The 13,760-nt window shown below is 33.2% G+C and overlaps 1 protein-coding gene across 2 annotated transcripts in view; it reads left to right on the top strand.

Moving 5' to 3' along the window:
• LOC129221386 (splicing factor 1-like) overlaps window positions 1–13,760 on the top strand; it is a 62,130-nt gene that overhangs the window by 34,846 nt on the left and 13,524 nt on the right. For both annotated transcript variants that reach the window (XM_054855855.1, XM_054855856.1), the window contains 4 exons: window positions 185–260; window positions 1,436–1,588; window positions 2,529–2,649; window positions 4,192–4,344. In XM_054855855.1, coding sequence (XP_054711830.1) covers window positions 185–260; window positions 1,436–1,588; window positions 2,529–2,649; window positions 4,192–4,344 — 503 coding nt within the window. The remainder of the gene's footprint in view (window positions 1–184; window positions 261–1,435; window positions 1,589–2,528; window positions 2,650–4,191; window positions 4,345–13,760) is intronic.

Genomic DNA, 13,760 nt, shown 5'->3' with positions numbered 1-13,760 from the left:
TGAAGTGCCTTATGATAGTTATATCTTTTTGGTTCATGTTTAACTTATTTATACTTAATGAAATTCTACAGGTACTCTCAGGTGAGGGTAAAGATTTGATTGTATTGAAAAATATGCGTAATGTATGTTTTACATAATCTTAATTAGGGGCTATTGCCCCATTTTCTAACCCACTTTCTTACAGTGCAACTGCAGATTGAGGAAATAAGTAGACGTCTTCGTACTGGAGATCTCGGAATTCCCCCTAACCCTGAAGAAAGGTTTGGCTGCATAAACAGTAAAATTTCTAACTAATTTTTCATAGGATTGACCTGTGATATTTAAAGATGTTTTTTAAGCTTTTTATACTTCGTTTGTAAGCATAATTTATCTTTTTTTTTTTTTTTTTAATTTTTCTGCAAAACAAGTGCTCTTAATTTTTGAGAACTTTTATTTTTGTTTTATTAACCATCAGTAAAACCTTCATGAACATGTTTTGCTTTTTTTTTTTAAAACTTTCAACTGGATAATTGTCAACCGGATAATTATCTAACAAAGTTATCATTTCTGTTATTTAACCTAAGTCCCTATCCTTCAAGATATTTTTCTTTTAGTTTTGTGATAATTTTTGTTTTAAAATTGATCTGTTTATTTTTAAGTATATTTTTAATTGTTCAAGGGACTCTATTGTTTTAGTTTCTATTTTTTTTTAAGTGCCATAAAATAGTTTTTCTATGTTTAATGTAAAACTAATTTTAGTTTTTTTTTTTTTTAAGCAAGGTTTGCTAATAACTCATTTATATTCATGTTTTCTGTATTTACTATTTATAAATGTGTACCTACTCTTCCATCTATTTACATTTTTTTTTCCTTAACAGTTTGATTAAATGTACAACTATTAGTCAACAAAAGATGACCAATTTGTTTTCCGTAGTTAGCATACCAGTATTCTTTGAAAATGCTTTTAGTTTGCTCAATTAGTCTGCCTCAATTAAAATCTCCCCTTTCCTACATTTCACAACAGCTGAAGGCATATCGGCTTTCCCGAGTATGAAAAGTGTGGTTACTTCTGTCAAAAGATGTAATTTTTTCTCTGAAATTTGTAAGTAAAGAAGCGTTTTAGGATGCCATTTTGGGCATTATAAACATTTTCTCTTACAGCTACCTTTTTGTAATGATGTTTCACTATTGTGATCATAATAATTAATCCCTTTTTTTAGCTAATTATTCCTCTTTTTAGGTTTGATTATATTTTAATGAATCATTCATTTGAATCAAAATTTTCAGTCATTTCTTTTCCCAAGCTTTCTAGCACTATTCCAGTCTATTTGGAATAGCTTTTCTTATAGCAAAACTAATCTTTTTAAGTACGAAATCTAGGCCTATATGGAGCTGTTTAGAATCTTTCCCTTTTAAACTAAAAGCATTTTTGTTAGAACAATTGAAATTTTTTTAGATCACCATCTCCAGAGCCTATATACAATAGTGAAGGAAAACGCTTGAATACTAGAGAATACCGAACTCGTAAGAAGCTGGAAGATGATCGCCATAGTTTGATTCAAGAAATGTACAGCTGTAACCCGGAATATAAACCTCCACCAGATTACAAGTAATGCATTCTACTAACTTGCTCTTTTTGTTATAAAAATTAAATTGAATGATTGCATTGGATTGCAAGGATTGCAAATTGAATGATTACCCTTTTCATGATTAATTGATCCAGAAAGCAAATAAAGTATATGTACTCTAAACACAAGTATTCTGTTGTAATTTATACAAATACTGAAGGAAAATATTGCAGTTAATGAATTAGTTTTAAAAGCGAAAACATAGGAATTACTAAAAACATATGCACCTGGGAAAACAACTGGACAGAAGGTCAAGTGCATATTCAAGGCAGGGAGTGGGGAGACATGTAATATGCACCCCAAAATTTTCCGCAGATTTTACTGATTATTATCAGATTATAGGCAGGAAATAATGATACTTGAAAAATTTAATAGTAAAAGTTCTTGGGTAGGACATATTTAGAACCAGTGTATGTGAATACCAGAGCCATTTAGCAGTCATCACTTTTGTATTTATTTATATTTCTATTTATTTATCAATACTTTTGACCATGTACTAACTGCTAAGGCCAGTGTCAAAAGAGTTTATAGTTAGGTAAAACAGACATTGAATGACAAAAACACATCAATAATGAAAGACATTCGAAAACATAATTTTCATCAAGATGCTTAATCAATCTCTCAAAGAAATAGCTTGATGCTTTTGGCATCTATTAATTTGTGGTGGAAAGAATTATATGAGAGTCCATGAATTATTCAATACATTTTGAAGTTATCTGTAACTATTCATAAGTATTTTAGATTAGGTCCATTTAGTTCTGTTTGTATAATTTATTTTATAACTTATTTTTTTTTGATTACTAAGTGGACTTGGTGTGAGACTTTTATGTCTGGAGACTTCTTTTATGAATTTTTAATGTAATTTATCTAAGAGAATATATACTGGTGAAAACTTGTTTCATGTAACATTTATTTGTTTAGGCCTCCTTTGGTAAAAGTCAGTGAGAAGGTTATGATACCTCAAGAGGAACATCCTGATATCAACTTTGTTGGACTTTTGATAGGACCTAGAGGAAACACTCTGAAATCTATGGAAAAAGAGGTATAATGGAAATAACTTGCTGATGTTCTAATTAATGTTTCCTAATATTGTATAAAAGCTCTTTTTTTTTTGTTATCTTATGCCTTTTTTTTTGTTTGTTTGTTTGTTTTCATTTTGGAAAAAAAAAAAAAAAACACACACACGAACAGAACTTTTTAAAAACAAAACTACAGATGTGTTGGTTGCTCATAAATATTAGGCATCAACGTTTCTTGACAATGGAGAAAAAAGCTGAGACTTAGCAAAGGAAGTAATTTCCAGCATGGCGCCCAAATTTCAAGTGAAGATAAGACACGTTGCTTTAGAAATCAGATTAGTTTGTTGAATAAACACATACAGTCAGACTTCCATATATGGAAGTAGCAAATTGCCGGAAAAAATTTCGATATATAGAAATTTCAATGTATAGAAACTACTTCAAATTATTTTATCCTGAAAACCTCCTAACACATTAAAATTAAAGCTTATTTTCGGTTTTGAAACCTAATTTCTAGTTTATATGAGCATTGAATTAAATGAGAATTAATAATTTAAAAAATAACAGAAATTACATTTTTGCGCCTTTATACATCTTAATTTCTCGGCAATTCAACTTGATCCGCAACATTAGGGGATCTCATTTTGACAATGTGATCGAGAGAAAAGTAAAAAATCAATCTACTTAACGAATGATTTTTTCTGCAGCTAAAAAGACTAGGAATGATAATCAACAGACAAAAGGGATAACTTGAAACTGATTTTACAAAGTTACTGGTTACAACTAAGATTTGAAATTAACTTGAGGGAATTTAAGAACTTCAGAACGAAACAACAACCTATCTACACACCCCTCAACCCCAAATTCCTTATGAGTTTCGTAGCAATTTTTAGTAAACATAATTTTCTCCCCTAACCTTCATTTTTCATGAGACAAACAATCTAAAGTGGAAAAAAAAATGTACGAATGTTTCGGAAAAAAACTGCATCGAGATTTTTTCAATATATAGAAACAATTTTTCTATGTAATGAACATAGAAATTTGCTGGGATTTCGATATATAGAAAATTTCGATATGTGGAAGTTCGATATATAAAGGTTCGACTGTATGTAGCCTTTTATTGTCATAATTTCTGTTAAAAGAAAATCTTTCGAAAGTTTCCAGAGTTCGCTGGGTGTCTAAGTCCGGGTCTCGCTAGCATAGTCACCATTATAATCTTAGCATCTTAATTTTTTTTCAACACTTATTTAATATTTAATAATCTGACATTCAAAGTGCTCTTGATGTTGAAGCTTTAAAACGCCACCATCTCTTCATCAGAGTAAGAAAGTAATTGAATTTTTTCAGAGGTATTGTGCTAATCACTTTTCTACTAAAAGCTATTGTCTAATGAAAGTTGAAGTATCAGAGCAAGTGAATATTGTCATTTTTTGTTATGCAAAATTACTTGAAATGAAAAAATGAGTTTAATTAACAGTTAAAAAATCCATTCTTGTAAATTAGAAAATCTGAAAAAATTAAAATCCATGAATTCTCACAGTCTACTATTTTTCCTCCTATTTTAGACTGGTGCGAAGATAATCATTCGTGGCAAAGGTTCAGTTAAAGAAGGAAAAGTTGGAAGAAAAGATGGACAACCACTTCCTGGTGAAGATGAACCACTTCATGCATTTGTCACTGGAAACAGCAATGAAAGTGTAAAGAAAGCAGTAAATAAAGTATGTCAATTTTATTTTGCATAAATTAATTGTTAATCAATTATCACTATAATTCTGTATAATTCTGTGTTGACAAAATCAGACTATTAGCTATCTTTTCCTATGAAACAGGGCTTCCAAATGGTCCACTTTTCCCGCGTAAGTCCGATTTTTAGAGTAAAGTCCACTTTAGACTGCTTTTTAACATTTTCATCCGATTAGTCTGTCTTTATGCTGATTTTACTTAAAAACCAAATTTTAAAAAGTTTTCATTACAGTAAAAGATACAGTGTGTCTAAGTTTGTTATGCCCAAACACGCGGCCACGGCGCCGTTTTTCTATTGAATCTGACTTTCCTGTATTCCTGTTCCTTCAACTGCTGGAATCTAGCAAATAGAGAGGTTTGGAGGAGCATTACGACGTCAAATCGAAGCACGGTGCTACCGTTATTCCTACTAGTAGGGGGGCATACTACATTCCGTGGGAAATTTCGTGAGGAAATTGTGAGACCAATTTTTTTATATTCCTTATGGCCTGTGTAACTATGCCTCACCGGGTGTTTTGCTTGAATTTGTGTCAGACGGCCTGTATGACGTCATCAATCCAAGATGGCGGGTTTTGATGAGTTTTGCAATTATGAGTTAATTTTTGGGTATTTTCTGATAATTTTCTGGTGAATTTACTTGATTAATATTCAATTCATCTTCTTACTATAAATTAAAAGCAAAATAATTGATTTATTTGTTTATTAACTTACTTTAAAAAAAAATTCTGATAAATCTTCTGTTTTCACTTTGACTCTCAGAATTAGCTGCTTTAAAAGTACCTCGAGTGAGATTTCGCGGTTAAAAATACTTTTAATTTTCAGGTTAGGATCACTAAACATTAGTATATAATCGTTTAACAGAATTCTAACAACCTGTATACCCCCTGATCAGTCTTGCATAATATAGACGAACGCGCGAACTGAGTTCGCAGAAAATTTTTGGCTTTGCAGAAATTTTTTTGCAAACTGCTAACGTTGATTTAATTTTTTTTAATGGAATTTTTAAGAAAATCCCAGAGTTTATTTCTGTTAAAGTCTTTCTCCAAAAGCCTTTTGAAGCACATGTGTAAAAAAAATAATGGTTTCAGCAGTTTTCTTCAGTTGGTGAAAAATAAGAACTAACTTATGTATAAGAACTGTTATTGTAAAAAAAAAAATAAATGATTTAAAGCACTTTTTTTTGTCTCTTTCATATTTGAATACAAATTAAATTTTTTATTCAAGGTGAGTCAGGCAAAATAATTATTTGCAGAAAATTTTCCAGTTAGGATTTGTGTTTGCAGAAAGCTTTTCATTTTATCTAAGTCTGCCCCTGATCCCCTAAACTCTTTGACTGGATGAGAATATCGTACATCACGGGTGTCCTAAGGTATTTGTAGGGAGGGTAGAAGATAAAGCTTCTGAGTAGAGAAAATATTGTTTGCCGGTTCGTTGGTGAATAGTCTGCGAATCTACAAGTATGGTTATTTTTCCGTAACTTATCACTGCTATTTTATTCACGATGTCTTCTCTCCCAGAAACTCATTTACAAGTTTCTTTGCCTCCATCTTCAAAAAAAGCAAGGCTACAAATTAATTATAAACTATGTCTTTTTTGTCAGATTAAGAAGTGCCCATTAGTTAAACCCATTGGTTATGGTAAAGTATTAGAATATATCAAGAAGAAAGCAGAATGAAATGACAAAGAGTATATACATTACTTACTGATAGATTAACGAATGTGACCGTAAAAGAATTGAAAAATGAAAACGCATCATGGCATACAGAATGCTACCAGAAGTGCACTCATAAAGCAAGTATGGGCAGAAGTAAGAAATTACACGAAATGTAAAAGAATAACCCATCTTATTCTACTTCCATTCATGAAGAAAATGTTGTAGGCTACACACAACGAGATCCAAAATTGTCGTTGGTGACAAAAATAAGTGTTTTTTCTGCCTCGGAAAAGGCGGTGTAAGAAAACCATTGGTGGTGATAAAAAACATTCTGCAGGTCAGCAATTAAAAAAAGCCATTGAAATTTCCAATTTCAAAATTAAACTCAATGACTGTTCAGATCCAGGAGAGAACATTTTATACCATAAATCTTGCTGGGCAAAACATGTATTTAATATTTTACGAAAAAATTGCAATCCTGATGTAGTAACATATTCACAAGACGTTTCTAATGAAGCAACAGACGTAGAATTTCTGTGTGCATTAAATAATTTTCTTGTTCAGGGAAATGTTATTACAATCACAGACTTGAAATGAGTTATCAGTCAATTGTAAATAAAAATAGAAGAAAAAATAAAACGTGAAAAGAAATTAAAAATCTCATTCAAGAAGAAATTAATGACGCTATATTTAGTAATCCAAAAAGGGTAAATGAGTCATAACGCGTATCTTTAAAGGCAACTGTAGATATTACCCTATCTAATGCAGAAGATGATTTTATAGGCATTGGAAAAAACATGAGAATTATCTTTGAAGCTGCAAACATTTTACGCAAAGCAGTTTTATCTGATCAGAAATGGACATTTACAGGATCTCTTGAACAGAATCAGATAGTTGATGCCGTTCCAACCGAAGTTGATCATTTTGTAAATGGTACTGCAGCGTAAAATTCGAAATTAATTCTATTTATGAGGTGCAGAACAATATCGTGCTGAATAAAGCTAAAAGACTATCACACATATTCATGTATAAAATACTGTCTCCATACCAAGCTTCGAAAGAAACTGTTCATTGACAAGCCCAAGATATGCCTTTGCAAGTTGGTGCTGGCCTTAATATGCACTCTGCTACCCGAAGCAAATATGTAATTGATTTTTTTACATAAAATAGGTGTTTCGATTGATTATGCTTAGTTCTACGCTTGGAATCACAGATAGCGAATGAGGTAATAAAGGCGCATGGATGAGAGTGCGGAATCTATACTCCTCCTGATCTGATAAAAGCAAGATTATTTTATGCTGCAGGTAACATTGATTTCCTTGAAGACACATCTTATGGGAAGGGTACTTTGTATGGCATTGTAATGGTACCTTATCAACAGAAAAAAGACTCGGATAGAAAATTCCACTTTCTCTTACCACACCATCAGCAGCCCGTTTCCTTTTGACATTACCTCAGTCCCTGACATTTGGGGAAGTATTAAAAGATAAGAAAACTGAAAGTGAGATATTAATGGAATTACGACTGCATTAGAGGACCAGAAAAAACTAAAGGAATATTAGGACTCCATGCTCTATCAGGATGTGATACAACAGGTTCACTTGCTAAGAAGGGAAACCATCTTTTTTGAAAATGTATAAGAAGGCAGACAAAAATACTCTTGATGCTTTGAGTCATCTGGGGAATCAACCGAAGAATACAGTGCAAATAATAAAGTTGCTACTGAAGGATTTATTTGCTCCGTGTATGTGCCGCTGACCAAGATTTCAGATATTGAAATACTTCGTTGATTCATGTTTACCAAGCAAGATGCTCAAAATGAAAATTTGCCTCCAACAAGAGTATCTTTGTCCCCATACATTTTAAGAGCACATTATCAGGTATTAGAGTGGTGTCTTGCTAACCAGCAGCACCCGAAATCACCATCACCGTTAGACTTTGGATGGGAAAAGAAAGACAACTTCTATGCTTTAGTTATATGTATACTTCCTTCTGCGTCTGAATCCATCTTGAAACTAGTTCGATGCAGCTGTGTAAAAGGCAAATGCATTGTTTCATGCAAATGCAAATCTTAAAACATTTCATGCACTGAACTTTATGTGTGTGGAGATGATGGGACTTATGCGAAAAGCATCCCCCCCTCCCCAGCCAGCAAAGCGATATTGATGACACTTCAGATGAAGAACTTTAAGTGAGGACTGTTTGTTTATTTCTAAATCTATATTTTAATAATTAAAAATAAGAGTAAACTAAGAGTTTAAATAAATTATTCATTATTTAGAGTATATAAAATGTAAAAAATAAAATTGTCATTGCTTCCGATATTAAGTAACGGAAGTTGTAAATATTTTCTACATTAAAAAAAAAGCTTCTTATAACCCCAAAACACGTGTATGTAAATAATTTTACAGGTTTCTTTGGAATAATAAATTTGATTTAATCGTGCAAGCTTTCCAAAATATTTTTTAACTGCTATTGGTTACTAAAAAAGTTCATAAAATCTGTATCAAAAATCAAAAATAGCAAAATAAATAACTTTTTTTATATAAACAATTTCTTTTTAAATTTGAAATGTAATAGTATTAAAGTGTTAAATATGTAATATAAGTTGAAAACATTTCATAATATGCCTCAAAAATGAGTTAAAACCGAAAATTTTCATCAACATCTAGTGCAGCCGCCATCTTGGATTAATGACGTCACACAGGCGATCTGACACAAATTCAAACAAAACACCCGGTGAGGCATAGTTACATAGGCCATAAGGAATGTATTAAAATTGGTCTCACAATTTCCTCACGAAATTTCCCACGGAATGTCTTTTTCCTTAAGTATGCAACTGGACTATACCCTGTTTTGTACGCCCTTGAAAAGTGCTTGAAAAAAAATTTCCTTTTCAAGTGCTTGACAACCTTGAAAAAGTTTTAAAACCTTGGAAAAAAGTGTGAAAGTTTTTTTAGTGCTTGAAATTGGTAGAAAATCATTGGATTATGCTTTAATATTTTTCAAGAATATTTCATCAGTTCAATTTTCGGAACTTGTGTTCGAAATGCAGCATCGGGAAAAATTGCTTCCTTTGTTTCCGAGTTTAATCTTTTTGCATCTTGTTAATATTTTGATATTTTTGGCAATCGGAAGTTATTTTGACATAACCTACCTTAGATTAGCTTATTTTATGTTTAATTTTGAAAGATAACAAAGTACTTTTTTTTTTTGGAACCATGGCAACATCAAACTTACTCGGACTTTGCCGAAAATTGCTTGTTGTGTTTGAAATTTCAATCTCTTTGCATCTTGTAAATATTTTGATATTTTGCGCAATCGGAAGTTAGTTTGACATACCTCACCATAGATAAACTTATTTTATGTTTAATTTCAATAGATAACATTTTTTTTTCAGAACCATAGCAACATCAAACTTTACTCGAACTTCGCCGAAAATTGCATGTCGTGTTTGAGTTTTCAATCTTTTTGCATATTGTTAATATTTTTATATTTTTGGCGATCGGAAATTATTTCGACATACGCTACCATAAATTAGCTTATTTTTTGTTTCGTTTTAAAAGATAACAAACTTTCTTATTTTTGGAATCATGGCAACTTTGCACTATTTCGAATTTCGCGAAAAATTGCTTGTTGTGTTTGAGATTTCAATCTTTTTGCATCTCGTAAATATTTTGATATTTTAGGCAATCGGAAGTTATTTTTTACATACTCCACCCTACGTTAGCTTATGTTATGTTTAATTTTAATAGATAATAATTTTTCTTACTTTTGGAACCATGGTAACATATCACTTACTCGGACTTCTGGGAAAATTACTTATTGTATTTGAGCTTTTAATCTTTTTGCATCTTGTAAATATTTTGATTTTTTTGGCAATCGGAAGTTATTTCCAAATACGCTACCGTGAAGTAGCTTATTTTTTTGTTTCATTTTAACAGACAATAAACTTTTTTATTTTTGGAACCATGGCAACATTGCCCTTTCTCGAACTTCGCGAAAAATTGCTTCTAGTGTTTGAGATTTCAATCTTTTTGCATCTTGTAAATATTTTGATATTTTGGGCAATTGGATGTTATTTTCACATATTCTATTTTCAACTAGCATATTTTATGTTTAATTTTAGTTATGCTTAGTTAAATAATAAATTTATTTTTCAAAAACATGCCAACAGCGAACGTACTTCGCGGAAATTTGATTCTCGTGTCTGAAATTTCAATCCTTTTGCATCTTGGAGTTAATTTATATTTTTTTGGAAACTGCAAGCTATTTTGACATGTACTGCCACACATTTTATTATTTAATGTTATTTTTAAAAACTGAATTACTTTTGTTTCTTTGTATCCTTATTTATTATCAAAAATGTTCATAATGAGTATTTTGAATTTGAAAATATAGCTCTATGAATCTGAACTTGCACATTTATTGATTACATTAAGTTATTCAGTAAATTAGGCTCAAATTTACATTCAGTGTATTTATCACTTAAACAGCATTTGCATATTTTTGGGTGTGGTGACTTCAATGAGATTTTTTCTTTCTTACTATTTTTTATATGGATGCTTCACTTGCAAAATCGACTAACTCCATAAAACAAAAAGTTGAGAAAAGTGATGAAGAAGATAGTGTTATGCATAGGAGTGAATGGGTCCTCGTGTTACATTTTGTGCCATCGCAGGATAAGAAATGTTCTGAACCAAAATTTAAATATAAATTCACATTCCATGCATTGGTTAAGCACTATTAAAGCAGAAATAAGGATTTTTTTTTAAAGCAGAGTTTAATTGATTTGGCAACTGAGGCATCCATATATACTTGAAGACAGTTATAATACTTTAGTAGCAGAACAGCTATTACATACATATAAAGAAATGATTTGGATACTTAGTATACTAATAAATGATGTGGCAAACCTATAATATTTTTGAACTTAGGCAGTAGCATAGCCAGATATTACTTCCTGGGTTGGGTGTTTGATCATAAACTCTCATATGTATATAAACTATCACATTTAGGGTTGGATATAGTGTAAAAACCAAGGGCTCTGGGGGGGGGTGGGGGGACCTCCCGCCTGGTCTCTAAACCAGAGGCATGCAGGGGGGGGGGGTGGAGGGCAGGAGGGACACCTAAAGGGAGTCCAAGATTGGTGAAATATATGTAGAGTCATAGGAGCAAACTACTACCTTAAAAATCATTTGTATCAAACCCCAAAATTTCTGGGTACGCCCCTGCTCTAAACTATACATTCTTGTCTTGCAGGACGTTACATCAAAATAAATTCTGTTTAAAACTGGTTATGTGAAAAATTTTGTAAATGATTATGTGCTAAGATGTTTACTGTAATAACTGTATCTAAAAGGTCTCAACTAGGTATGTGCTGATTCATCGGTCACTTAGCTGAATTTATAATCAGCCAGTTCTCAGTTTGCTCTGTAAGATCATTAGTTTCATGCTTGCTGTCACTCCCCCCTTATCCAAATGTTTGTAAATAATATAATTCAAAGGTAAAAAGTTCATGTGTACAGAAGGTGATAAGAGATTGTACACTGCTCGACATTGAAAATGCAACACCAAGAAGGAGTGTTCAGAAATTTATGCGAATTTTAGAGTAGACGTACATCACTAAGTTACGTAGATGATGTGAAATGCGCAGCTCTCTGACACACATGAAGTAAGATATAAGGGAAGGAACTTGCAGAATGGGCAATATTCATGTTGCCCATGTTGTTCTTATCAAAGAAATTTTGTTTTTGTCTTGGAGGATACGTGTAACACGAGAGAATGCCAGGCCGCCGTCAAACGAAGGCACTTCCTGCATATAGACGATTTTACGAGGGGTATGGTGATCGAACTGAAAAGGGGAAGTTGGTCCGTACGTCAAAGTGCAGCTGATAACCACATGGATGCAGCACGGTTGCATTGGCTGTGCCGAAGATGGTTGGAACAACGAAATGTGGCAAGATTGAGGGGTACAGGGGCAGCCAGAGTGACGTCAGAAAGCTTGGATCCACTCATCCACCGACAAGATGTAGCAATCCCACAAGTCACTTGTTCCTCAGTTCTGCAGGTGCAAGATACCCTGAATGTTCCTGTGTCAACCAGAACCATTTCCCGTCGTTTGGTCGCACGTGGTTTGCAATCACGGCGTCCGCTAAGAAACCTGCCATTGACCCCACAACATAGACAGCAACGTTTAGTATGGTGCCGGACTGGAGCGACATGGATGACAGAATGTCAAAATGTCATGTTCTCAGATGAATCCCGCTTCTGTTTATCCAGTGATAATTGCTGCATACGTATGTGGCGCCGACGTGCAGACAGATCTAATCCGGCAGTAACTGTGGAACATCCCACCGCACGACAACGTGGCATAATTGTTTGGGGCGCTACTGCGTACAATTCCATATCACCTCTAATTCGTATTCAGGGCACTATGACGGCTCAACGATACTTGGATAATGTGCTGCAGCCGGTGACAATCCTTTACCTTCAAGGGCTACCTAATGCATTTTTTCAGCAAGATAACGCCCGACCACACAGTGCTCGCATCTGCCAACATGCTCTCCAGGCACACAGACGCTTGCCTGGCCACCATACTCTTCCTACCTGTCACCAATCGAACATGTGTGGGATGAGATTGGACGCCATTTGCAGACTCTGTCCCTGCCTCGTTCAGAAGAGGAACTGTGACAAATGGTTGAAAGGGAATGAAGAGCCATCCCTCTGGACACCATCCTCACCCTTATTGACTCTATGCCTAGACATGTTGCTTTGTGTATCGCTGTCCGCGGTGGTCCTACATCCTACTGAGCCGACGCCATCCTCACTCTGTATTCTGCCTATCATTTTGAAATTAAGGTCATTTATTATTCCTTGCTGTCTCTGTCTTTTTTCAAATTTCATCCCTTTCTGAGCACTCCTTCTTGGTGTTGCATTTTCAATGTCGAGCAGTGTATTATTAAAAATCATTATTATGGTAAATTAATGAATTATCTTCACGGATTTAGCTTGCCTCTTGGTGCTTCCCTGCGTTTAACTATGAATAGTCCTCTCAAAAATTAGCAACTTGTTGATTTGTATTTGATATTGGTTGTTTACTATTGTTCATCTTTTCTTAGTTATAAATCATTGACATTTGTATGTTGTGAATTGCTTGAAGAAAAAAAAAAATGTTTAATGCATAATGCAGCTATATGTTGACCCCCCTCTGTCTTTGTTTGAAAATCTTGGAACAAAATAGTTACTTCCTTAAAGCCAGAGATCATTCTTTAGTTCTGCTTACTTTCTGAGCTGTTCTACTTACCGTAAAATCCCGAAAATATCCCCCGCCCCCTTTTCAAAACCAAATCGATAAATTTCAGGGGGGGGGGGGGGTTATATTCGAGATTTTTCACGAAAAGATCGTTTTGAGAATGTCAATAAATGAAAACATGATACGATATTCTTGTAACAATAAATTGAATGGTGGCGCCATCTGTTAGCAGAAAATCGACACATTATTTACTAAGCAAAACCTCAATTTTGATTTAAGAGGGTATTTTAGCCTAAAAATTCAAAATTGCTGCCCTGTAGACGGTTAGTAATTTTTTTATTTTTATTATTTTTTAAAAATATAATCAAAGTTCAAAAAAAGGAGACAAAAAAATGAACTTTTTTTTTCAAAAAGGTACCACTTCGTAAAAAAAAAAAAATTCCAATCGGCTACTTCCAGAAAATTTTACATCCTTATTTAAT

The sequence above is a fragment of the Uloborus diversus genome, chromosome 4 (assembly GCF_026930045.1).
Source record: "Uloborus diversus isolate 005 chromosome 4, Udiv.v.3.1, whole genome shotgun sequence".
NCBI lineage: Eukaryota > Metazoa > Arthropoda > Arachnida > Araneae > Uloboridae > Uloborus > Uloborus diversus.
The sequence above is the reverse complement of the archived record's forward strand: the minus strand, read 5'-3'. Positions and strand labels throughout refer to the sequence as shown.